This window comes from Pituophis catenifer, unplaced genomic scaffold, assembly GCF_029215685.1.
Source record: "Pituophis catenifer annectens isolate HBS135680 unplaced genomic scaffold, rPitCat1.0.hap2 SCAF_2, whole genome shotgun sequence".
NCBI lineage: Eukaryota > Metazoa > Chordata > Lepidosauria > Squamata > Colubridae > Pituophis > Pituophis catenifer.
The window spans coordinates 2,939,801-2,967,558 of record NW_027256882.1 but is presented as its reverse complement, the minus strand read 5'-3'; the positions used below and the strand labels follow the sequence as shown (position 1 = coordinate 2,967,558).

At 40.6% G+C, this 27,758-nt stretch overlaps 1 protein-coding gene and 1 pseudogene across 1 annotated transcript; both read left to right on the top strand.

Moving 5' to 3' along the window:
* The window catches only part of LOC139311659 (zinc finger protein 721-like), a 36,299-nt pseudogene that overhangs the window by 6,448 nt on the left and 2,093 nt on the right, over positions 1–27,758 (top strand).
* LOC139313414 (zinc finger protein 677-like) lies at positions 22,768–27,741 on the top strand. Its single transcript, XM_070939027.1, has 5 exons — positions 22,768–23,031; positions 23,913–23,980; positions 26,160–26,289; positions 27,402–27,617; positions 27,728–27,741. Exons 2-5 carry the CDS (start codon positions 23,924–23,926, stop codon positions 27,739–27,741), a joined length of 417 nt encoding a protein of 138 aa, XP_070795128.1. The 5' UTR covers positions 22,768–23,031; positions 23,913–23,923.

Sequence of the window (27,758 nt, the reverse complement as noted above, 5' to 3'; positions counted from 1 at the left end):
CAACATGTCAGTAAAAAACTAACTCTTGGGTTTAGGAGACGCTCCACTCCATCACACGGCAAATGGGCAGTAAATAAATCTAAAAATAAAAATTACATCTATATAATGAAGGATTTATTTAGGGTCTTGGTGTCTAGGGATATTCTTAGTCATCCAGGCTGTTGTCCCACAGGTCCTTTTTTCAAGAGGCAACTGGACTTTGTTTTTCCTTGAAGACATTTTACTTCTCACCCAAGAATCCTCTTCAGTACTGACTGAATGGTGAGGAATGGAAGGATTGATATTCCTTGCAGTCGTCTGGTGGTTAGCACTCTCGGAAGTTTTTTTAGTCACCCGAATGGTGCGAATGTGTGTTTTCCATTGCAAATATGCTGCTTAGATTTAATTGAAGAGTTTTTTTTTTTTTTTTACCTTCAAGGATTTGGTTTTGCTAAGAGGAAAATGAATAGTAAAGGCGAAGTCGTTTTTATAAGTCCCTCCTTGAATTGGCTCCCTTCCAATAAATTTTAGGTTTTCTCCTAATACTTACTTGGATGTTTCCCCTGAATCTTGCTTCACTCAAAGTTAACTCAAGGTGAGATTTGAATATGTACAGATAATTAGAAAATAAGAGGAAAATTAAAAAGAACAGCTGAGTTGTGGGAGCTCCATCACTTTGACAATAAGAGATTGGACAGCCATTTGTCTGGAATTGTATAAGATCTCCTGCCACAGGCAGGAGGTCCGATTAGAAGACCTCCGAGGTCTCTTCCAACCCTATTATTCTATGTTCTATGTGACTTCCTATAGCTTTCTCTCAGCTTCCTTTCATTGTCATTTCTCTTTTCCTTTAAGGTAATAGTGGGCAGGAGACTGGGGAACCATTCCAGATGATGAGCTCTGGAGACGGAATGCAGAAGCCTGCAATGCAAATGCAACTAGAGAGCCATGAGAAAAAACAGTTAAATAATTGGAATCAGGAAAACTTATCTTCCATTGAGGCTCTGATGAAAGACTTTCTTGCCCAACAAGGGAAAATAAAGAAGAAATATTTTGAGAAACGTGTACGACAATTCAAAAAAAAATTAGATGTAAATGAACATTACCCAGTGCAAACCAAAGGAGAAAGTCATGTGTATAGAGACAATGGGAAAAAATTCAATTGGACTTGGTCTTTTTGTCATGAAAACAAATCCGGTACATCTCAAAAAAAAATTCACCGGGGAGAAAAGCCATATAAATGCCTGGACTGTGGAAAAAACTTCTGCGAAAATGGGTCTCTTACGATTCATAAAAGGATCCACACAGGAGAGAAGCCATATAAATGTTTGGAGTGTGGGAAGAGTTTCAGAAGAAGCAGTCAATTTACTTCCCATAAATGGATCCACACAGGGGAGAAGCCATATAAATGCAGTGTATGTGGAAAGGGCTTCTGTGAAAATGCATCCCTTCTGAAACATGAAAGGATCCACACAGGGGAAAAGCCATATAAATGCAGAGAGTGTGGAAAGACCTTCATTCAGAGCAGTCATCTTACTTCCCATAAAAGGATTCACACAGGGGAGAAGCCATATAAGTGTAAAGAGTGTGGAATGAGTTTCAGTAGGTGTGGTTCCCTTACTTTCCATAAAAGGATCCACACAGGGGAGAAGCCATATAAATGTATGGAGTGTGGAAAGAACTTTACTAAAAGGAGTGTACTTATTTCCCATAAAAGGATTCACACAGGAGAGAAGCCATATAAATGTTTGGCATGTGGAAAGGCCTTCAGTCAACAGGGTAATCTTACTTCCCATGAAAGGATGCACAGTGGAGAGAGGCCTTACAAATGCCCAGAGTGTGGAAAGAGTTTCTCTGAAAATGCATCGCTTACGAAGCATAAAAGGACCCACACAGGGGAAAAACCATATAATTGTTTAGAGTGTGGGAAAGGCTTTGGTACTAGTAGCAATCTTAATTCCCATAAAAGAATCCATGCAGGGGAAAAGCCGTATAAATGCATGGAGTGTGGAAAGACTTTCACTAATAGCAGCCAACTTACTTCCCATAACTGGATCCACACAGGGGAGAAGCCATATAAATGTGCGAAGTGTGGAAAGGCCTTCAGTCAACAGGGTAATCTTACCTCCCATGAAAGGATGCACAGTGGGGAGAGGCCTTATAAATGCCCAGAGTGTGGAAAGAACTTTTCCGAAAATGCATCCCTTAGGAAACATATAAGGATCCACACGGGAGAAAAACCATATAACTGCTTGGAGTGCGGAAAGGGTTTTACTACTAGTAGTAATCTTAATTCCCATAAAAGAATCCATGCAGGGGAGAAGCCATATAAATGCATGGAATGCGGAAAGACTTTTACTCAAAGCAGTAATCTCACTTCCCATAAAAGAATCCACACAGGCGATAAACGATATAAATGCATGGAGTGTGGAAAGAGCTTCTGTGAAAATGCACCTCTTATGAGACATAAAAGGATCCATACTGAAGAGAAGCCGTATAAATGCATGGAGTGTGGAAAGGGTTTCTGTCAAAAGTCATCTCTTATGAGACATAAAAAGATCCATGCGGAGGAAAAGCCATATAAATGTGTGGAGTGTGGAAAGAGTTTCAGGACAAGGAATGACCTAATTTCCCATACACAGATCCATTTGGGTGAGAATCTATGGAAATTTTTGATTTAATTGATTAAATCCGTGCATTTTCTATTTATATATGCTGAACTAATGAAGAGACATTTTTTTAAGTCTGACCCTCACAGCTGACAGTACCAGGAAGATGAATTTACCATTGGGAAAAAAGCACGGATAGGTCTGTTTTAATTATGTTAACTTTTAAATAATTAAAGGTAAAGGTTCCCTCGCACATATCTGCTAGTCGTTCCTGACTCTAGGAGGTGGTGCTCATCTCCGTTTCAAAGCCAAAGAGCCAGCGCTGTCCAAAGTCATCTCCATGGTCATGTGGCTGGCATGACTCAATGCCAAAGGCACACGGAACGCTGTTATCTTCCCACCAAAGGTGGTGCCTATTTTTCTACTTGCATTTTTTTTTTACATGCTTTCGAACTGCTAGGTTGGCAGAAGCTGGGACAAGTAACGGGAGCTCACCCCATTACACGACACTAGGGATTCGAACCGCTGAACTGCTGACCTTGTGATCAAAATATCCAACTCTTTATATGCTGATCTTTGACTATAAGGAAGAATTGATTTCATAATTATGAACAGCAGATTTTTGAAAGTGCCATTATAAAGTGGCTATTGCTATTGCACATCAATAAAAGATTTTTTTTTTAAGTTTACGTTTATCCCAGTTTCCAGTTGATCATGGTTCTTAGAGGGACACACTTTTAACAAGGGCTGCTTCTTCAGGCAGCAGAAGGAAGTGCATTTCTTGGATGCATCCCTTCAAGACAAAGCTCAATTAGTCTTTTTTTTTTTTTTTAATTTGACTTATATGCCGCCCTTCTCCGGAGACTCAGGGCGGCTTACAATGCGCTAAGCAATAGCCTTCATTCTTTTGTATATTTATACAAAGTCAGCTTATTGCCCCCACAAACTGGGTCCTCAATTTACCTACCTTAGAAAGGATGGAAGGCTGAGTCAACCTTGAGTCTTGGCGAGATTTGAACCTGCAGTAATTGCAGGCAGCTGGTTTTAATAACCAGCTTAATAACAGGGTGCCTTAGACCACTGTACTACCAAGGCTCTTTCTTCCACCATAGAAGATACGCAGGTAGAAATTGAACCAATCTACAGACACTTCCCATGGTTTTAACTTTTGTTCTTTTTCATAATCTTACAATTCTTTCCTTTTTTCTCTCTCTTTTTCTCCCAAGCTAGGGATACTCAAGAGGACGAGAATGAAAACAACTCTTGTGTGCTGACATTACAAATGATCAAGCAAGAAGGAAGATCTTTGGAAGTTTGTGGACCAAAGTAAAACAGTATGAATTTTTTAAAAAAAATTACTTCAGAAAACTATTTCAATCCCTCCTGACCAAAAACACAGAAATGAGAACGGGAACTTCCTCCTGGATGTGAAGATACAAAACACTACTCCAACTTGCTTCTACTGTGAAGAACCAAGACCTGATCAACCAGTATAAATGCATCTGTAGGAAACCTTTTATGGTCAAAGAACTGTCGTGACATTCGACAAGAATCACATAGCAGCCCATGTTGAGTGTGAAAAGAGTTTTAGGATGAAAATTCCTCTCTAAAAAGAAAACCAGAATGATAAGAAGACCTTGAAATTGATAATATTGTTTTTCTCAAGTATTGGGGCCACTTTTCCTTTCTATGATGTGAGAAGAGCTATGAAAAAGTCTACATTTTTTTTATTTATTTTAATTTTATTTCCAATTTATATACCGCTCTTCTCCCTGAGGACTCAGGGCGGTGTACAGCCAGAATTAAGAACATAAAATACAAATATTAAAAACAATTAAAATATATATAGGTTTGGCCCAAAAATTAAAAATCACAAACCAATTAAAACATTTAAAATTTCTTCTTAAGCCAGCCCGGCTTGCTGGAAAAAATGGGTTTTAAGGGCACGGCGGAAGGCGCTGAGGTCTTGGATTCTCCTTATCTCTGGGGACAACTGATTCCAGAGGGTAGGTGCCCCCACAGAGAAGGCCCTCCCCCTGGGGGCCACCAGCCTACATTGTTTGGCTGATGGCACCCTGAGGAGGCCCTCTCTGTGGGAGCGCACGGGTCGATGGGAGGTCGTCGGTAGCAGCAGGCGGTCTCGAAGGTAGCTAGGCCCTATGCCATGGAGTGCTTTAAAGGTGATAACCAACACCTTGAAGTGCACCCGGAAGACCACCGGGAGCCAGTGCAGCTCACGCAGGATGGTGGGGTAGACAAATGTTTTCTTTCTCTTAGCTGTCTTAAAAATTAACACATTAATATGTTTGAAAGCTTTGATTCGGGGGACATATATCAGACTTTCAGAGGCTCCTGGGTTGAAGATGTTTATTCAAATATTGCTCCTTAATGATTCCAGGTCAAACTGGACAACAAAAAAATAAAAGATAATAAAGAACAAACCTGGTAGTTGTAGGAATGATTTTCTTTGAACTTAATCCAAGCTCCATTGTTCAGAAAAAAAATTGGTGGTAAGCAAAGTTATATCAGCACAAACATATTTCTTAGTCATTGAATTATACGATCATGAAGGAAACGCATCAAACCCATAGCGAATCCCGCTAAAAAATGTATTTATCTGATGGCAGCAGGGGTATCTGCAACCACCCAAAAGGCACTCTTGTGTGCCTTAACTGAGGATACATGGAACAAAGTGAATTCCCACACTGATTTTAAGCATGTATTGAAGATTATTTGTAGATTCAAGGGTATTCTAGAAATGCGAAGTCCATAGGAAAAGCTTGCAGCTTATACACCAGTAAGCAGAATCTGATGTGCAGTGCCTCCAGCGTTTGGCTTGCAGAAATACATTTTGTACATGGTAAGTTTCTTCAGAAAGATATACAATTGCAATCAATATTCTCTCTCTTTCCCATGGTATCATTATTTCCTTGGTGCTTTCTGAGCTTGCTTGTTTTCGTGCAGGCATTTCCTTATCCAAACTTGGTAATATCATCAGTGCAAGTAAGGAGTGGGGTCTTCTCTCATTTACTAGCACTGATGATGTTACTTAGTTTGGATAATGGTATTTCTGCAAAAAAAACAAGCTCAGAGAGCACTAAGACTCCTCATTTCAGGAGCCTGAGTGGCGTAGGAGGCTAATGCCTCCTAAGGCAGCATTTAACATCCAGCTGCCTGCAATTACTGCGAGTTCAATTCTCACCAGGCTCAAGGTCGACTCAGCCTTCCATCCTTTCTAAGGTGGGTAAATTGAGGACCCGGTTTGTGGGGGCAATAAGCTGACTTTGTATAAATATACAAAAGTATGAAGGCTATTGCTTAACGCATTGTAAGCCGCCCTGAGTCTCCGGAGAAGGGCAGCATATAAATCAAATTAAAAAAAAAAAATTCAACCCCAAGCTGCAAATCTCCTTTATTGGTATAAGTATATCCTTTTGCCACTCCAATTGATGTTTTTCAGGAGGATCTTTCAGGAAGATCCAATTTAGGACACCTCCGTAATCAAAGATCCTCCCATTCCCAACAGCTGTCTTACCTTCTCTATGTCTTCTGCTCTTTAGAATGCCTCCTGCTATTTTATTAATTATGCATGCTGAAATTCTGTCTCCCTCACAGGGAAGAACAGAATGAAGTTGACTCCTACTTAGGATGGAGCTATCACAATATTAGAAATTTACTAAATAGTCATCCTATTAGTAATTCTTTGACATGGATTTCTTCGAGGCTACTCAATGATAACCAAAAGAATCACATTGGCATCTTACAGTTTTTAAAAGGCCTTGTTTATAACCAGTGATAAGAAAAATAATGGCACCATGTTAAAAGATAAACCAGATTTAAAATCCAAAGAGGATGGCCAGATCAAAGCATTTTTGGCCTCCAAACGATTTTCTTTTTCTTTTTTTTTTTATTGAAAAGTTTTACAAAGAAGAAATACAAATTTTCCCCCCCATGTTCCCCCCACCTTTTCCCCTTCTTCATCCCACCCTCCCCACCAGACTTCCCAGAGCAAAATACAAGGTATTTCATTTAATCAATCATAAACTAGATTAATCTACTTATCCTCAAAGTACTAACTCTCCCCCTGAAACCTTAACTCCACTATAAATAACCTAATACTTCTAATACTAACATTCATTCATAAGCTATTTGATATTTTCTTGTCTGATACTTATTTTGAATATAATCAATCCATCTTCTCCATTCCGATACGTATCTTTCTTGCGTGTGGTCCTTCAAGTACGCTGAGATTTTCGCCATTTCTGCTAGGTTTGTTACTTTCAATATCCACTCTTCAATAGTAGGCAAAGAGTCCATCTTCCAATATTGAGCTACCAACAGACTAGCTGCTGATATTAAGTTCAAAATCAATTTAGTCTCTGATACTGTACAGTCTGTCGTTATACCCAATAGGAAGAATTGAGGAGTAACTCCAAACGATTTTCTAATACTCTGATTTGTGCCTGGAGTTTGGAGCCAAACAATTCAGCTTTGGAAAGGATGAGAAATGTTTTTGCTAGGCAATTTTCTCCTCCTCCTTTTCTCCTGTTCCAATAATGGCAGTGTCTTCCTGAGGGCAAACAGAATCAAATGATGGACTGTCTGCTAAAGCAAAGCACAGTTATGGCATACACTTGAAAGGAGACTGGGAAGCCTTTGTTGTCTGGCAAACAACAAAGAATCCTTATTCATAGAGAATATGCACATGTAACACTTACAGCAATTCTAGGTGGTTAGAGTACTGTTAGATAACAATAACAAAGAGTTAGACATCCTGCATAGCTCAGGTGAAAATGAGGAGTAGAGATGGCCTGCAGCAAATAAAATGTGTATTAGGTACCTCCTGGAGCACTCATTAGCCAAGGCTTAGGAATAGGGATGGCTAAAGACCAATAAAGATAAATTGTTAGATCATTACTAAAATTTTTATTAGATATTTCTTATTATCCTGCCTTCTGCTTTAATGAAAATGTACAAAGCTTTCTTAATCCTTTGTTCTTAGTTCTTGGCATTTTGGCCAGGATCCCTTTTCCTTGGACCACTCCAATAAAAAGGCAATTAAAACCTGCACCTCGTGCCTGGCATCCTTCATTGGCCTCGGCACCAGGCTCAGACCCGAATTGGGAACAACACAAAGGTTGTGTTGTTATTGATTGCACCCCACTTAAATCCCTGGTCACCTCCCAAAGCACTTTCATGAAGGTGTTGAGAATGGATAGGATTGTTCCTTCTGGGGACACCACATCATTTTACTTAAATGGTAAAATGAATCCCCTCCCTGTATTTTTGTCTGCAAATTCAGGTTGAATTGGAGTCAGTGATGGGTTTTCCAAAGTCCATCTACCAATTAAATTCTTTCCAAGTGCTGAAAGTCTTGCTGATGAATTGATGGATGGAGATGGAGATGGATGGATGCAGAAGAAAACAGGTTCCTTTCAGTGAAAGGCCCTGAAGTGTATATCTTTGCTTGGGATGCCTTGAACAATAGGACAGATGTTGAATATTCTGCAGTTATCATAGGTTTTAGCACTGATCTATGTGTCTATTGATGGCTGATTTGTTAGAGTGCCAACACATTATGTTTGAAAGCTTTGATTGACGGCATATTTCAGACTTTCAGAGACTCCCGGGTTGAAAATGTTTATCCAAATATTGCTCCTTAATAGTTCCAAGTCAAACTGGAGAACAAAGAAATAAGAATAATAGTTAACTAAATAAAGTAAATTCTATTCTTTCAAAACTGCTTTTTAAACACCTTCCATTTAATTTTTCAGTCATTGTCGTTAAATCCCTCCCACCCCCAGTGTGAGCTCCAAATGCAAACAAATCAGTGGATTCAGATTTTATGCCTGAAAATCAAAGTTCTTTCGCTTTCAAATCTTTTTCTGTTTACTCATGATCTAAATATTTTCCCTTGCCTTTAATTCCCCAAAGGTCTTACACTTCCTTGTCACATTTCCTGACGTGAATTCCCTCCTCAACACATGAATAAGAAATATATTTTTTTCCACTTCATGGTGTTTGAGGCTTATATTCCCTTTCCATTTTGTCCTTCCTTCATTTTGCAACTCCACTTTTTCTACAGTCTCAGATGAAATGCCATGTTTCCAGTGTTCATTTCTTCAAGGAGCCTCGATGTGTGAGGCAAAATTTCTGGAACACCCAGCAGTTTGAGCTTTTCTTCCCTTCCATTTTGTAGCTGGTTTTCTTTTCTTCAGGATTGATTTCTTTGTCACAAACTGCCTGGTGTTTCCAGTTATTCTCAGGCTCCCAGAACCAAGATGTCGAGCCTAGCAACCTACTCGACATCGCTAACGCGTGCTGAAAGCATCGAGGGACATATACATACTTGGTGGTGGTGGCACTGGGTGAAGGCGGCCGTATGCGGGGTGTGGGGTGGTGGTATCGGGTGCGACGGGATTAGGGCCATTCCGGAGGACACAGCGGCAGCACCTTCCAGAACACGCTGAAGACCAATTACGCCCCTAGAAGAGGGGCGTGGTAATAAACAAGGGCGCGATCTACGCCCCTAAAAGAGGGGCGTGGTAACAAACAAGGGCGCGATCCTAATGGGTTAATGGAAAGATGGGCTATATAAACGCCCCATTCTTGGTGTAATGTAGCGCCGATTTCAATCGTGTTTACGAATCACAGTGTGTAGCCGGATGCGGATGCGAATAAACCAGCGTGCCAAAAGAGCTGAATAAGGCTGTAGCTGTGTTTTGATTGCGTCTCGCACGGCATTCCTGAGACAAGAATTTGAGAAAGACAGGTGTATATATTGAAATATAGAAATAAAAATAATCATAAATGATTTAGATCAACAGAAAGTTAAATGAGGGAGAGGATAAAAAAGAAATAGAAATCCAGAGAGCATCCAGAGGAATAAATGGAAAAGGGGAGGGGGGGAAAGAAAGATTATAAGGATAACTGTACAATTATGATAAAAGTGATAGAGTAAAATTGAAAAGAAAGTATATATTATTAGAATATTGGAGTTGCTTGGATACCAAACAAGGAAAATATTCCACAACAAAGGAGAAAGAGAGAGGAGGAGAGGGTAAGAAGAGGAGAGGGAGAGAGAGGAATGGAAGAAAGGGGAAAGGAGAGGTAGAAAGGATAGGATAGGAGTGGGAGAGAAGGTGACAAAGGGAGAAAACAGAGGAGTAGTGGGGGAAAGGAAGGGGAAGGAGGACAGAAGGAGGAGAGGAGGAGGGAGAAAGGGAGAGGAGAGGAGGGAGGAAAGGGAAAGGAAGAAGGTTTGTTGTGAAAGGAGAGAAAAGAAAGGGTAGAAGATCAACGCGAATGTAATTAAAATGCTTTATTTTTATGCTTTTATGCTTTAAGAAAAATATGTATATGTATGACAAATTATGTATAAGAGAATGTACATTTACATTATGTGTATAAGAAATGTTTTTTTAAAAATTTTTGCATTTCCAAGAGAGGCTCCTGTTCCTCGACTTCTGACCACCCTGCCGTTTCTGAGAGGATTTGACCCTCTTTGAGGCCTCCTCCAATCTCTGCTGAGCCTTCAGGGTGACTGTTCTTGAGGGAGTGTGAGTGGCGTAGGAGGCTAATGCCTCCTACTAAGGCAGCATTTAACATCCAGCTGCCTGCAATTACTGCGAGTTCAATTCTCACCAGGCTCAAGGTCGACTCAGCCTTCCATCCTTTCTAAGGTGGGTAAAATGAGGACCCGGTTTGTGGGGGCAATAAGCTGACTTTGTATAAAATATACAAAAGTATGAAGGCTATTGCTTAACGCATTGTAAGCCGCCCTGAGTCTCCAGAGAAGGGCGGCATATAAAAATAAATAAAATTAAAAATTAAAATTAAAAATCCTCCAAAGAGATTTCTCTCCATCTTCACAGACGGTTCCTGGACGGGAAGGAGAAGAAGATGGAGAAATTGCTGCCTCTGGAGACCGCAAAGCTTTTCTTCGGCAGCCGGGGAAGCATTGAAAGAGGCCTTTCCTCCTAGTCCCACGCCCATGCATTCATCCCTGCACTCCCGCCCAAATCCGCTACGCTTTCCCTTCAGGAGGGAACTGAGCATGCGCCCGGATTCCGCGGGAGCGAGGCACGTGTTTGTCGGAGCGCTGGTCCAAAAAGGCTGTGCTTCCTCTGTCCGCTGTGAGTGGGAGGCGGGGCCTTTGCGGGGAAGTCTTTGGGCGGATCCAGACGAGTCTCCCGAGTTCTGTGAGCGGCGGCTCTGCCCGTGCAAAGGGGTCCCGCGCTGGAAAGCTGGGTGGGGACGGTCCAAGTCAACCTCCAGGCTTGGAGTCCGGGGCCCCATGTTCCCCTGCCTCCCATTCCCAGGAAGGAGCTAGGCGAGGGGGAAAGGAGAGAACTGGGGGTCACCCGAAGGGGAGCGGTGGTTTCCCCCCCATTTCCTGGGGAAGCCTCTGCATGGGGGGGGGAGGGGGAGAGGCAGGCTGGCCGGAAATCTTCCTGCTGGTTCTGGGTGCAAGGACGGAGCCCCCTGTTGGGGGACTGGAATTGGGGGTACTGCTTCTCAGCCTTTCCTCACGACCGCGAAGGGGCTCTGTCAGCAAACAAAGGAAAAGTTGCAGGGACTCAGGTACAAGTTGGGCTGAGTTGCAGCATTCCGCACGGTGTGCCCAATGAGGCCGTTGTTTCTCAAACTTCTTTAAAGTCTGGGAGTTGACATCCCCACGTCTTAATTAGTCCATGTTTGAAAAAGTGTGGATTAGGCTAAGAAGTGGGAAATGTGTTTGTAGGAGGTGCATGAATCAGGAAATCATCTTTAGGCTGTAAATGGTTTATTCATTTCGGTATTAGTCTTCTGTGTATTGGATGGTGGTTTGTTAATTCAGGCTTTTCACATTCCCAAAGGGATTTTGGGCCAGGTGATTAATGGGAGTCTGCTGACAAGTTTTACTATTAGTTCAAATGTTTTTTTTTTTTGTTTTTTTTTATTTTTATATGCTGCCCTTCTCCGGAGACTCAGTGTGGCTTACAATGCGTTAAGCAATAGCCTTCATACTTTTGTATATTTTATATAAAGTCAGCTTATTGCCCCCACAAACCAGGTCCTCATTTTACCCACCTTAGAAAGGATGGAAGGCGAAGTCGACCCTGAGCCTGGTGAGAATTGAACTCGCAGTAATTGCAGGCAGCTGGATGTTAAATGCTGCCTTAGTAGGAGGCATTAGCCTCCTACGCCACTCAGGCTCCTATCAAATGTTGATATATTTCCTTATGAAATCGATTTATATAGCTCATATCTAGATTGCTATTTGTGACCTGAGACATTTAAAGAAGTTCTTAATTTCCTATACGGTCATAGAAATTATTAGAATAAATAACTAGGAAATAGAAATCCAAAACATGTTTTGAATGTATTTCGCCGCTATTTTGCGTTCTTGATAGAAGTTCATTGACGGTTCTCCACAATATCCTCCAGATGCAGAGAAGTCAACCTACCTAATAAGATTCCCCACATTCTTCCCTGATATTAGTCCTTTCATAATATTTTCTTGTTATTTTTTTTTTCCTTTTGGGATGGATTCTCGGTTAGTCACTCTGTTTTTCTGGATCTTTTCTTTGGTTTTCCGTTTTTGATATGTAAGTTGCAAATCTTTCATGTTTCCTTTGGATCTCCGGGTCTTTCGCCGTGCCCTGAAAACTTTTCTTTTCTTTTTTAGTTTTTAAATTGTCATTGGGTTTTAATTGAATTGTTTTAAATTGGGCCAGTTATGTAATTCTTTTAATAATTTTAAATTTTCTATTGGCATGTGTTTTAGTTCTGGCTGTTCACCACCCTGAGTCCACTAGGAGAAGGGCGGTATACAAATTGAAATAAAATAAAATAATAAAATAAAATAAAATAAAATAAAATAAATAAAATAATAATAAAATAAAATAAAATAATAAAATAAAATAAAATAAATAAAATAAAATAAAATAAAATAAAATAAAATAATAAAATAAAATAAAATAAAATAAAATAAAATAAAATAATAAAATAAAATAAAATAAAATAAAATAATAAAATAAAAAAATAAAATAAAATAAAATAATAATAAAATAAAATAAAATAAAATAAAATAAAATAAAATAAAATAATTAATAAATAAAAAGACAAAAACTAGGGTCAGATCCTCCCCAGTTCAACTTGCTTTAGGACAGTGAGTTAACCAGGACATCATCTTAAAGGTGCATTCATTTCACTCAGTATTATTCCATTTTAGAGAATTCTTTCCTTTTCCACACTTGGGCTCCTGACAAAACATAAATTTCTCTTTTTTGGGAGAATCCATTTTTGGAACTTCCTCTTCTATGGCTTCAGGTACTTAAAAACATACAAACTCAAAGACAAAGAGAGAGAGAGAGGAGAGAAGGAAACTGAGATTCTTTTCAGTGAATGTGTATCTTTGCTTGGGATGATTTAACCTGTTGAACAAATCTTGTAGGTCTCCTGAATTCTTCTTATCTATTTTTTTCTCATTCAGGAGGGTCTTGTATCCTTTGAGGAGGTGGTTGTGTATTTGTCCAAGGAGGAATGGTCTCAGTTGGATGTTCAACAGAAAACACTGCATAGTGAAGTCATGCTAGAAAATCATAGGAATGTAGACTAAGAATTTGGTACTCCCCAGTCAAGTATTTGGAAAGACATTCTGTAATTAGATATATCAGCTCTTTCTTTTTATTATTATAATTTTATTAAATAAATTTTATCGGACTAAAAACAATACAAATTTTGAAAAGGAAATAAAGAAGACAAAGAAAGGTGATAAATGAACAGAATTAAACAAGTATAATTAAACAAGAAAAGATAAAATAAAGATAAAATAATCAAAAGTTATAATTTATTCTCTCTTTCTAAGGTTGCACAGTTGTTTTCTCCTTTACACAAGTTTGCTTACAAGTTTATTTTTTATTCTTTTTAGCAAAGTGTGGCGAGTTGACTAGTGAGTTGCCCATGGCTGACCCATTTCAACATGTGAGGTGGATGTTACTGTTATAAGCAAGAGAAGAAGAGAAAAGTTTGCTTACATATTCGATAAGCTGAGTGAAGTTGATTCTTCCATTACATTTTGGAGCTGTGAGTAGTGTACAAAATGCAAGGCCAGGATTCGTACCAGAAACAGAAAAGTAATGAAGAGGATCAATAGGCATTCCCTCTGGCCTTCAGCAGCGAATGTGGAAGTGGCAAGATTTGTGATCAGCATGAAGCACCGAGCTGGAGAGACAGTGGAAGGGATATCCTAAGTTACTCATACTTGTCTGGCCAATGTGAGCCTAGTGCTCTATGCTGCAGTACCTAGAACTTCAGCATCGCAAAAAACTATCCAGCGGACACGAAAAACAAATGCAGGCAGCACCTTTGGACCCACAGTGAGCCTGGATGACCTTGTATTACCCGATGAATACAAGATCTTTTCACCAATTCTGGGCGTAGAAGCAATTTCGGAGAGGGATAGAGCAGGATCCTAATATTTGGCAGAAGTAGTTGGCTGTATATTCTGCAGTCATCTGACACCTGGTACGTGGATGGCATTTTTGCAATTGCTCCCAAACTGTTTGCTCAGGTTTATGTGATCCTAGCAAAGAAGTATGAGGACATGCCCCATGTTGTATGTATTTTTGGCCAAACAAACAGTGCACTACATACAAATTTCTGTTTGAGCTTGTGAAAATCCTAGTGGCTAACACCCAGCCGTGGACCATTCTCTGTGATTTTGAAATGGCTGCCATCAGGGAATACTTCCCAGAAGTGGCTCTAAAAGGCTGTTTGTTCCACCTCATTCAACATGAGGAAGCATTTGGTAACAACTGGAGCTGCCCATGAATTCAACACCGATGCAGTTTGCTGTGAAAGCAAAAATGGTTTCAGTTTTGGCATTAGTGCCTGTTCTGGACTTGGAAGAATATTTTGCTGCTCTAGAAGAATATTTGCCAGGAACCTGCAACCTCTACTGAACTCTGCTTCAAGGACAATTACATAGGTCATCCAGGCAGGAGAAGACAAGGAAGACGCGGACATCTTTGTTTGCAACAGCCCTGTGGAATGTATGTTGACTGAACGCGAAGTGGAGAGGATTGCACAAACAATCTCTCTGAAGTTGCTCAACGGCGACTATGTGCTCAATTGGGATTGTACCGTCCAACTATTTGCAAGTTTATTGATGGTCTGCGGAAAGTCCAGAAAGACAGAGATGCGATTTATGAACAACTCCTTTCAGGACATGGTCCTCCACTGAAACTGAAGAAATATTGCAAGGCAGATAAACACATTGCTAGGATTGTCAGCGAATATGGCAACCAAAACCCACAGTGTGTTGAACATACATTGAACAATGTGGGAAGCTTACCGAAATACTGAACATACTTTTCCAGTTGGGTAGTTTATCTAGGACTGTGTGTTCAGAACATTAAAGACTGAGACTTGTATGTAACAATTGATGTGCCAACAGTGATGCGATATACCTTTCTTTTTGGGAAGCAGGTATATAATTTGGGTTTCTGTGTAGGCATACATCCTATAATCAGCCCAAATAAAAAGCTACACGTACAGTTCTCAGTTGTTAAACAGTTCATTCAAAGTGAGTAATGTTTTTGGTTTAGGAAAGCTACTGATCGAAAGGATCTTTGATTGTGATGCCACTGCTGTAGCAGTGTTGTAGCAGTGGTTCCAACCATCTAGTACCGTGATGAAATGGTGCGTGATGAAATGGTGCTTCATATGGTGCTTCCGCACTTTTCATCGGGCCCTGAAAACACATCTATTCCATCTAGCCGGGCTGGCTTGACCCCATCCTTGCGATTTTAAATTTATAATTGGTTTTAATTGGGTTATTTTAAATTGATGGCCAAAATTATTTAATGTTTCTTAAATTGTTTTTAAATTTTATATGTTGTGTTTTTACCATGGCTGTTCATCGCCCTGAGACCTGTTGGAGAAGGGCGGTATACAAATAAAATAAAATAAAATAAAATAATAAAATAAAATAAAATAAAATAAAATAATAAAATAATAATAATAATAAAATAATAAAATAAAATAAAATAAAATAAATAAATAAATAAATATGATGCATCTATAATGCAGCTATTCACTGTTGCCTGCAACCATGTATGTTATAAATTTTGTCACATTATTGCAGCATATACAGAGTTAAGCCAATCTGATCAAAGGCAACCCCATTGTCCAATGCAGATATATGCATAGATCATAGAAAGTATTTCATTTCGTGGGGAGCTGTGAATTTACCAATTCAGTATGACAGCATATCTATTGTGGCAAGATTTTCTCCATATCGTAATTTGCGTGCCCATTCCAAGTTTTCAAGTGTGTGGAAACAGTTGGCCAAACTAACATAATGCCCATCTTGGATGATGATCCAACGCACATTATCTACCTGTGTACTAAATTAGTACACATTACTAGTCACTAGGGTAGGAAATTGATAACATTTTGCTACGGTAAGTTCATTTCAGAATCAGAATAGAGCTGGAAGGGACTTTGGAAGTCTTCTAGTCCAGCCCTCTGCTCAAGCAGGAGATCTTATTTATTTATTATTTATTTATTTATTAATCAAATTTCTATACCGCCCTACTCCCGAAGGACTCAGGGCGGTGAACAGCCAAGATAAAATACAGATAACACAAATATTAAAAATCCCTTAAAATTATTAAATATTTTGGCCGAAACACAGATTAAAACACCCAATTTATAAAATCACGAATTAAAAAATTTAAAAGAGGGGAGTTATACCATTTCAGGCAAGTGACTATCCAGTCTCTTCTTAAAAACCTCCAGTGGTGACAACTTCTGAAGGCAAGCTGTCCCACTGGTTAATTGTCCTCACTGTTAGGAAATTTCTCCTTAATTCCAGGTTGCTTGATTAGTTTCCATGGTTTCTTGTCTTGCCTTCTGGTGCTTTGGAAAATAAATTGACCCCCTTCTCTTTGTGGCAGCTTCTCAAATACTGGAACACTGCTATCATGTCACCCCTAGTCTTTCTTTTTTCTAGTCGAGCCAAACCAATATCCTACAGCCTTTCTTCGTGTTTTAGCTTTCAGGCCTTTAATTATCTTAGTTGCTCTTCTTTGCACTTTTTCCAAAGTCTGAACATCTTCTTTCTAATGGGGTGACCAAAACTGGATGCAATATTCTAGGTGTGGTCTTATTAAGGCTTTATAAAGCGGTATTAATATTTCACAGGGCATAGAATTCCTCAAAGCAGCTCCAGTAATAGAGGGTTATGCATAGGGAGGTGAGAGGAAAGCTTCTTGAGAAATGCCTATGGAGATTCTCATATTTATGGTTCTATAATACAACAGCTGTAGCCCCTTCTTCACTGGAGTTTGTTGTACAGAAAGAGAAAGAGAAGGAAAAAGAGAAAGAGAAAGAGAAAGCTGGCAATGAGGGAAAAATGCAATTTGTGGAGCTCCGAGAGTGGCTAAGAGACAGCTTAGAGAACCGCCAGATGAGACCTCCCAGTCTGAAAATTCAGGGAAGAGCCCTTCATGCAGCCAGCCATGGTGCAGAATCCCCCAAAGCAGCTCCAGTAATAGAGGATTATGATTGAGGAGGGGAGAGTACAGCCCCCTGACAAATGCCTATGGAGATTCTCCTACATCCAGGTCATGGTTGTCCCAAAGGTACTTTTCCAAAAGGCAACTGGACTTCGTGTTTTCTCGAAAACCTTTCGCTTCTCATCCAAGAAGCATCTTCAGATCTGAAGTTGCTCCTTGGATAAGAAGCGAAACATCTTCAAGAAAATAGAAATTCCAGTTGCCTTTTGGAAAAGTACCTTTGGAAGCCCTTGACAAATCTAGAGGAGCGAAATGGGTTTTCATATATAAACAGAGAAAGAAGATAGATACAAGTAAGCTAGTTGCTAACCTATAGTAATAGGAAGAGAGTAAAATAAGCAAGGTGAGGTTAGCATTACCTTTACAAGTAAGGAGTGGGAGTTTTAAGGGTGTCTAATAAAATTTTTGTGGGAAAAACAAATGCTCTCTTTGTATCTGTTTACTATACCATAATGAGAAAAGCCATAACAACTATTTATTGGCAAACATTTGGGGAAAACATTTGGGTGGGGGATAAACTTCTGAGTTTCTGAGGCTCCTGCTGGATTGAAGCTGTTTATTCAACTTGTAACCCTGGATGAATCTGTCAAAATGGGGAAAAGGCACTAATTTGAGTTTTCTGCCAGTAGTTGTCCAATTTTGTGTTAGAGAAATGGAAATCAGACTGGGAGCCATACAAAATTAGAAAACAATTGTACTTTTCTTTTTATTCATGATTTAGAGCAGGAGTGTCAAACTGAAGGCATGCTGGATCTAACCCATGGGGTACTTAGTTCTGGCCCTCAGGGGTAGCCTGGAAATATCAAAGAACTGACCCACGGTGTCTCTGCCAGCCAAAACAGACCATGGGGAGTTGGGCCTTGCATAACCCCTCCCCCCCATGGCTCCTTTTCGGCCAGCAGAGTGCTGTAAGAGGCATCTGTCCTGTCTCCCCCATCCCCCCACCCCGGCCCATTGAAGAAATCCAGTTTGACACCGCTGATCTAGAGATATCCCAACTACCTTAAATTCTAAAAAGGTCTTACGTTTCCTATTCGTGTTTCCTGAGGGTGTTTGGCATTCAACCCCTAAATAAAACATGTTTCTTCTTTTTTGCCCCTCATTATATTTTAATTTTATATTCCCTTTTCCATAATCTGTTTCCATCATTTTGTAGTTCTCCCTTTTTTCCAGTCATAGATGAGACACCATTTCCCTCCTCTTCCCTCCTCTGTCCTCCAAGAAGCCTTGCGAGGTAAAATTCCTGGAACATCTACCAGTTTTCCCCATTTTGGGACTGGTTTTCTTTTTCTTCAGCATTATTTCTTTTCTCACAAGCCACTTGGTCTTTCCGATTATTTTTGGCTTCACCTAGAGCCAAAAATTTGACAAGTACAGGTCAGTGGTGGGTTGCTACCAGTTCACCCAGGATCGGGCGAATCGGTAGCGATGGGATTTGGAACCCACTACTGGTACAGGTGTATATACAGAACTAGAGAACAAAAATACGATAGAAGTTCCATTTTCCTGATTGTGGCTTCCCTACCCCAGCCTCATCTTCCTCCCCTTCAGGCTGGAGTTCGCAACAACCACATGATACGAAATATATTAACCAAAGAGCCTCCTGGTCCTCGCCTTCTGGCTGTTTGGCCATTTCTGACAGGATTTGGCTCCTTTGAGGAGTCCTCCAATCGCTACCGAGCCTTCAGGGTGGCAGTTCTTGAGGGAAGTGAGTTCAAATCCTCCAGAGGGATTTTTCTCCATCTCCACAGACGCTTCCATCGCTGGAGACTCACATGGAGTCTTTCCTACTACTCCAATGAACCATCATCCCTCTCTTCCTTCCCCCACCGCCCTCAGATAGGCTCCACTTTCCCGCCCTTTCAGGGAATGCTGGCACTTTGCAAATAGTCCAGCAGGGGGCGTTCTCAGCATCTGGAGGGAACTGAGCATGCGCCGCTCTGTTCCAGTAAGTATGTGTAAATTGTTGCCGAGAGCGTTCGTGGGAAGAGGCTGGAGGCGTGTCGGCCCCACCCACTCAACCCCCCCCCGCTGTGAGTGGTAGGCGGAGCCTTTGCCGGAGGCTCAGAGGCTGGATCCCGACGTGACTCCCGAGTTCCGTGAGTGGCGGATCTACCCGTGCAAAGGGGTCCCGCGGTGGAGGGCTGCTTGAAGAGGGGCTAAGTCTTCCTCCGGGGTCGGAGTCCGAGATCCCATGTTCCCCTGCTGCCCTTTTCTTTGCAGGAGCCAGGCAGGGGTGGGGTGGGTAAGGAGAGAAATGGGGATCGCCAGAAGAGAGGGTCTGTTCCCCCCCCATTTCCTTTGTAGCCTATGCGTGGGGGGAGGGGGCAGATGTTGTCCTGATGGCTCTGAGTGGAAGGACGGATGTGCGAGGACTGGAACTGGGGTGTTGCTTCCCAGCCTTTCCCCACGATGGCAAAAGGGCTCTTTCCGCAGAAAAGAAGGGAGACCTTGCAGAGAGGGAGGTGCAGCATTCGCACTGTGTGCCCAAGACGATTGATAGAATAGAAAATTAGAATAGAATAGAGTAGAATAGTGTAGCATAGAATAGGGTAGGGTAGGGTGGAGTCGAGTCGAGTGGAGTAGAGTAGAATTGAATCGAATTCTTTATTGGCCAACTGTGATTGGACGCACAAGAAATTTGTCTTGGTGCGTACGCTCTCGGTGTACATAAAAGAAAAGCTACATTCGTCAAGAATCATAAGGTACAACACTTTATGATAGTCATAAGGAACAAATAAGCAATCAAATCATAGTAGGAAATGGTCAATATAAATCGTAAGGATACCAGTAACAAGGTTACACTCATAAGTGGGAGGAGATGGGTGATGGGAACGATGAGAAGATTAATAGTAATGCAGACTTAGTAACTAGTTTGACAATGTTGAGGGAATTATTTGTTGAGCAGGGTGATGGCGTTCGGGGAAAAACTGTTCTTGTGTCTGGTTGTTCTGGTGTGCAGTGATCTATTGTATAGATGTTTCTCAAACTTCTGGGAGTTGATCGGGGTGCTCCTCTTGGAAGGAAAATCCATCTGGTTCAGTTCCAAGTTGGGAGAAAGACCTTGGAAACTACATGAAGGCTGATTGGAAAGATGGTTTATTGAACAGAACCACAAAGACAGTGTGCAGTTCTGGGCCAGCTGAACGGTTGGATGAGTGGATGGATCTTTTATAGGTTTCTATACCTTTGGAGTTTGCACTGTTCGGGGGTTGTGGTGCAATGTTCCTTGTGTTCTGAAAGGGTGGTGGGCAATTCCTATTGTGGCTTTCCTCCTGTGTTGGGGTCTTGGGTGAGGGGCCGCTTTCTAATCCTACCACTCTGCCTTTGTTTGCTGTCAGACTTTGCTGCAAGGGATTTCAAAATATCCTGTTTTGAATGGATTACCAAATCTACATTTCTAAAAGCTGGCCGCCTCAGTTTCTGCTTGGGGGCAGGGAGACTGGTGGTGGTTTCTGCCTCTCTTTTAAGATTTTTTTCCCTTTTCTCCTTTAGGGAAATATAATATTCCGCCTTTTTTAGTATTTTCCACAATATGTCATTCTTCTGAGGTGGGGGGTGGGGCTTCCTACAAGAGCATGTTTCTACATTTCTCCTTTAGGGGAAACATTCTCTTCCTCCTCTTTAATATTCCCTGTTTGTGACCTTTGATCTTTATTGTTTAATGGATTGTTCTAAACTCTAAATGTCTCAATGTGAAGCACAAGAAATGTGTGTAAGAATTCTGTATTCTGTTCCAGTTTCTTAGGCTCTTTAAGTTTTGGCATCTTGCATGAACCCCAAGTGCAGGGTAAATTCATTTCATTTCATTTTTTTATTTTATTTGATTTGTATACCGCCCTACTCCCGAAGGACTCAGGGCGGTGAACAGCCAAACAATAAAATACATAGATACAAAAAATTTAAAAAACCAATAAAATCGAATTAAACCATTTTGGCCCAGACAAATTAAAACACCCCAATAATTTAAAAACAGATTAAAATTTACATAATCTACATGGGGCTCCCCCTGGGGTGCACCCGGAGGCTCCAGCTGGTCCAGAACGCGGCCGCGCAGGGGATTATGGGGGCGACGAGGCGCTCCCATGTGACACCTCTCCTGCGCGAGCTGCACTGGCTCCCGGTGGTCTTCCGGGTGCGCTTCAAGGTGTTGGTGACCACCTTTAAAGCACTCCATGGCTTAGGGCCGGGGTACTTACGAGACCGCCTTCTGCCACCAATAGCCTCCCACCGGCCAGTACGCTTGCACAGAGTGGGCCTCCTCAGGGTGCCATCCGCCAGACAATGTCGGCTGGCGACCCCCAGGGGGAGAGCCTTCTCTGTGACGGCACCCACCCTCTGGAACAACCTTCCCCCAGAGTTACGTACAATAACAGACCTCCGGATTTTTCGTCGGGCCCTGAAAACCTATTTATTTCAACTAGCTGGTCTGGCTTGAGTTAAATTTTAAATTGATTTTAAATTGGGTTGTTTTAATTTACGGCCAAAATATTTAATTATTTTAATACTGTTTTTAAATTTTGTATGCTCTGTTTTTACTTTGGCTGTGCACCGCCCTGAGTCCTATTTGGAGAAGGGCGGTATAGAAATTTAATAAATAAATAAATAAATAAATATTAAAAAGAGGGAAAAGATTAGGCCAAGCCCGCCTGGTGGAATAAAAAGGTCTTCACAGCGCGGCAGAAGGTGCGCAGATCCGGGATCCTCCGTATCTCCGGGGGGAGCTCATTCCAGACAGTAGGTGCCCCCACAGAAAAGTCTCTCCCCCTAGGGAGAGGTTGACTCAGCCTTCCATCCTTTCTAAGGTAGGTAAAATGAGGACCCAGTTGTGGGGGCAATAAGCTGACTTTGTATAAAATATACAAAAGTATGAAGGCTATTGCTTAACGCATTGTAAGCCGCCCTGAGTCTCCGGAGAAGGGCGGCATATAAATCAAATTTATATATATATTTTTTAAAAAGCCATTTTCCATTTGGAGAAAAAAGAAATAGAAATTCCGCCAAAAATGAAATTGGTTTCATATAACAAGTTCTTGATGGAAACTAAGACCATTTTTTGCACCACACAATGGACAGACAGACATATAAATACCCAGAACATCCATTTGTGCAATACCAAACTTCTACCAGCTTAGGAAAAGACTCCATTCCATGAATGTTGTTCAGTATTTAAGTCCACGACCTTCTCATTCTTTGAATTTATTTTATTTTCCATCTCGGATGCAGAAACTAGAATCATCTCTAAAAACTTCCTAACAGCAAAAAGTTAACTCTTAAGTTTAAGTTTAAGTTTATTAGATTTCTATACCGCCCTTCTCCCGGAGGACTCAGGGCGGTGTAGAAGAGTCTTCTCTTGGGCGAAGAGACCTGGATAGTCTTTGTGGTCAGCTCTGCAACAACAGGAAAAGTCTTATGAATTGAAAGGTGTCCACAAGATTCCTCAGACCTATTTGGAATTTCCTTACAGGACAGAAAAAGGACGCAGAAACAAGTCCCTCGGCTGTTCAGTTTGGCAGCTGTGGGAAGATCTGGGCAAGAACTGGGCAGAAGATCCTGGAGAAGGAAAGCATCATCCCTTCAGAGATTCAGCCCTGCAACTTCAGAAACATCCAATACCAGGAGGCTGAAGGTCCTTGAGGACTTTGCAGCCGACTCTACAATGTTTATATTAAAGTCAATGGCTGAGGTTAGAAAAGCATACTAAAACCCAAATGTTGGATCTGATGGTTCTGGAGCAGCTCCAGGCCCTTCTTCCCCTGCCGATGAGGAACTGGGTGCGGGAGTGTGGAGCAGAGACCAACTCCCAAGCGGTGGCCCTGACGGAAGGCTTCCTCCTGAGTCAGGCAGAGGAACAGAAGGAGCAAGTCGAATTGCAGGTGAGAGACCTTCATCTTGGAAGTTCAGAAGGGAATAAAGAATGTTCAAATTCTTTACCCTTCCCTTCTATAATTCTTCATAACGTGGATATGTTCTATTAGTTCTTGCAGGACATTGTTCCATTATGTATTCTAGAATATACAGATAGTCCTATTACAGTTCATTTAGTGACTGTTCATAGTTACGGCACTGAAAAAAGTGACTTTCAACCATTTTTCACATTTACAACGGTTGAAGCATCCCCGTGGTCACATGATCAAAATTCAGATACTTGGGATGTGGTTCATATTCATGACAGTTTCGGTGTCCTGGGATCATCTGAACAGATTTGGTGAACTTCTGACAAGCAAAGTCAATGGGGAAGCCGTGTGACTAACTTAACAATTGCAATGATTCACTTAACCACTGTGGGTAGAAAGATCGTAAAATGGGGCAAAGCTCACTTAACAAATACCTCTCTTAACATAAATTTTAGGGCTAATTGCGGTCGTAAGTCAATGACTGTCTGTAGAGTAAAGATAACTTTTTTTCTTACATTCTATGCTCAATGATAGATATTGGGGCATTGAAGTTGTTTTTTGAGAACAAGAATCCACCTCATGTAGGTTGATGTCTTATTTATTTTTCTTTTCTCCTGCCTCATATTTCAAGTCTTTCACTCTGCAGACCAGAGATCCTATGAGAAGGAGGAATGCATCAATTCCCCCTCGGGAGCTGTTTTCCAGGAGGATCTATCAGGAATCTACAAGTCAGGACATCTCATATGGTAGGTCCCAGCTGTCTTACCTTTTGTATCTCTTGTCTTCTATTCTATATCTTGTATTGTATATCTATTGTATATCTATTAATTATCCATTTCAAAATTCTGTCTCCCTCACAGGGAAGAATACAATGAATTTGACTCCTTTTTATGGTGGTGCTGAAAGACTGGCTGAAGCGCCAACTCAAGTAAGAGAGGGATAATAAAACAACATTCACAATGTTAACGTTTGCTGAATAACTGTAGCAGTAGCACTTAGATTTATATACAGCTTTGGTGCTTTATAGTCCTCTCTAAGTGGTTTACAGGGTCGGAATATTGTTCCCAACAACTTGCGTCCCCATTTTACCGACCTCGGAAGGATGGAACTTTGAGCCGGTGAGATTCGAACTGCCACATTGCTGGCAGCCGGCAGTCAGCAGAAGTAGCCTGCAGTACTACATTCTAACCACTGCTCCACCGTTGCTCTTTTTTAATAGAATGGTGATCCTGTTAATAATTCTTTGACATTGAATTGTGGGAAACTACTCAATATGTAAAAGAATCTCAGTGGCACCTTACAGTTTTGAAAAGGCCAGTGATAAGAAAAATAATGGCACCAGGTTAAAAGACAAAGCAGACCGTTAAAATCGAAAGAGGGTGGCCAGATCAAAACCCTTCAGCCTTTAAAAGAATTTGTAATCCTCTGATTTGTGCCAATTTGGGGCCAAACAATCCCACTTTGGAAAGGATGAAAAATGCTCTTTCCAAACAGGTTTCTCTTCAGCCTTTGGTCTGGGGATACCACAAACCTTTTACCTCCAGTGATGGTGCGGATCTGGATGGGGAGGAACAGGCTCAGACTCAACCCCTCCAAGACTGAGTGGCTGTGGTTTCCGGCATCCTGATATAGCCAGCTCACACCATCGCTGACTATTGGGGATGAGATCTTACCCCCCTCAGAGAGGGCTCGCAACTTGGGCATCCTCCTGGACTCATGGCTGTCTTTGGATGATCATATGACGGCCGTGGCCAGGGGAGCTTTTTATCAGGTTCACCTGATTTCCCAGTTGCGCCCCTTTCGGGATTAGGACGCCTTGCGCACAGTCACTCAAGCCCTCATCACTTCCCGTCTGGACTATTGTAACGCTCTCTACATGGGGCTCCCCTTGAGGAGCACCCGGAGGCTCCAACTGGTCCAGAATGCGGCCGCGTGAGTAATAATGGGGGCGACCCGTCGCTCCCATGTAACACCCCTCTGCTCCCGGTGGTCTTCCGGGTGCACTTCAAGGTGTTGGTTACCACCTTTAAAGTGCTCCATGGCTTAGGACCTGGCTATCTACAAGACTGCATTCTGCCACCGATTGCCTCCCACCAACCGGTACGCTCACACAGAGAGAGCCTTCTCAGGATGCCGTCAGCCAAACAATGTAGACTGACAACCCCCAGGGGGAGAGCCTTCTCTGTGGGGGCCCCTGCCCTCTGGAATGAATTACCCCCGGACATACGAAGGATCCCCGACCTCCGCGCCTTCCGTCGTGCAGTGAAGACCCTGTTATTCCAGCAAGCCGCTCTGATGGGATAAATGATTTTAATTTGGTTTTAATGGGGTTTTAAAATTGGTTTTGAAATGAGAGTTTTAAATTTGGCCTATGATTTAATTATTTTAATTGCTTTTAAATTCTATTTTGTACATTGTTTTATTATGGCTGTTCACCGCCCTGAGTCCTTTGGGAGAAGGGCGGTATATAAATAAAATAATAAAATAAAATAAAATAAAATAAAATAAAATAATAAAATAAAATAAAATAAAATAAAATAAAATAAAATAAAATAAAATAAAATAAAATAAAATAATAAAATAAAATAAAATAAAATAATAAATAAAATAATAAAATAAAATAAAATAAATAAAATAATAAAATAAAATAATAAAATAATAAAATAAAATAAAATAAAATAAAATAAAAAAATAAAATAAAATAATAAAATAATAAATAAATGGTGTTTCTTTGTCAATTGATGACAGCCATCTAAATCCCTGGGTGCTTCTCAAACAACTTTAATGGACGTTTCCAGCATGAATTATTTGCTCTGGGACACCACAAGCCTTTTACTTAAGTAGTAAAGAACACACAAACACATCCTGCATTTTCTTCTGGAGGGCCCACAATTTCTGAAGACGAGCTAGTCTACTGGTTAATTGTCCTTACTCTTAGGAAGTTTCAGTACTTACTGAGCCAGCCGCTCCCAGTGAGTGGCATCGAACTAGCCACGCCCACCTGACAGCTGTGAATGGCCTGAAATGTGTATTTTTGCTTGGAATCATTTAAACAATAAGGACAGATCATGAAATCCTGTTTTTTGTTCTTTTTTCTTCTCATTCAGGAAAGTCTTGTGTCCTTTAAGGAGGTGGCTGTGTATTTCTCGGAAGAGGAGTGGTCTCAGTTGAATGTTGACCAAAAAGCACTGTATTGGGAAGTCATGCTGGAAAATCATAGGAACGTGGCCTCTTTGGGTAAGAATATGTCAGAAATTTTATCAGAATAACACCTACAAATTCGGAAAAGGAAATAAAGAAGATAAGAGTAATGTGATTAATGAATAAGAAAAAAGTATGAAATTAAAAGAGAAAACACAAAGTAATAAAGAAGTTATATTTCTCCCTGCCCCCTTTCTAAGATTACATCATAATATCCACCTCTACATAATTTATCATTTCTAATCTTCAAATCATATGTTCATTGTTTCTTTTTTTCACCCAAAAGTCCGTCAGGGTTTTTCAATCACTAATAAATATAGATACTATTCTCTGCCTTATCTGAGTCAATTTAGTCATCATTGAGAAATCTATCATCTTCTTCAACCATTCCACAATTCTAGTTATTGTAGAGCAGTTCTAGTTTTCTGTGTATAATAGTCCCACTATGGTTATCATACTCAGAAACATTCTTCTATGACTGTTGGATTAGTGCCAACATAAATTGATTTCAGTTGGATATTATTCTTTCAAGTTCTCTGTATCACTGAATGTCCTTAGTTCCCTTTATCTGCCTAGAAAGTGCCTGATAATATGAAAACTATGGTATATTGTTTTTCCATTCTTGACTTAATTTGGTATTCCTGCAGCTCAAGTTCTAATGCCTCTCCACACGTTATCTATTGTTTATCCTTGCTCCTTTTTTTCTGCTGAAAGACATTAGGATATTTTGGGGCACAACCCGAGTTTATATATGTTTCATGTTCTCAATGTGGCATTTCTAACAATGGTTTTAAAATCTAGATTGATCCTATATTTATTGTACCAGAAATATCCATGACATACTGCCTTTCTATTTCTAAAATTTGCTTATTTCTGAGCAACTCCGACTTCTTATCCAAGCTGCACAGCAAAATACAAAGTTCAATTTCAAATTGGGAAACCAAATCTTTGGTATTTAATCCATGATTTTTTCCTTGCCATACAAACCTAGATGTATGTTCCAAAATTTCAATCCAGAAAGTCCAGATCAAATTCTTGAAGGACTTCTGTGCATCTAAGAAGTTTGAAGCAGTTAGTTATTATATTCAAACGTCCTATGCTTTGTTCTTTTTCCCTAAAGTTATTTTCATTTTTCTTTTCCTGTGAAGGTAATAACGGAGAAGATGATGAAGATTTGAGGGAATTGTTGCAAATGATCAGTCGTGGATACAATACAAAGAACCCTATAATTCTAATGGAAGTAGAAAGCAATGAGAGAAACCAGTCAAATAATTGCAATCAGGAAAGTTTATCTTCTATTCATGCAACAATGAAAGCCTTTGTGATCCAGGAAGGAAAAATAAAAAACAAACATATTGGAAAATGTACAAAACTATTCATAAACGAATTAGATGAAGATAAACGTTATCAAAACCAAACAAAAGGAGAAGATTATTTATGTAGAGACAATGAAAAAATTCGTAAATGGGCACAGTCTCTTCCTCATAAAAATGAGTCCCGTACAT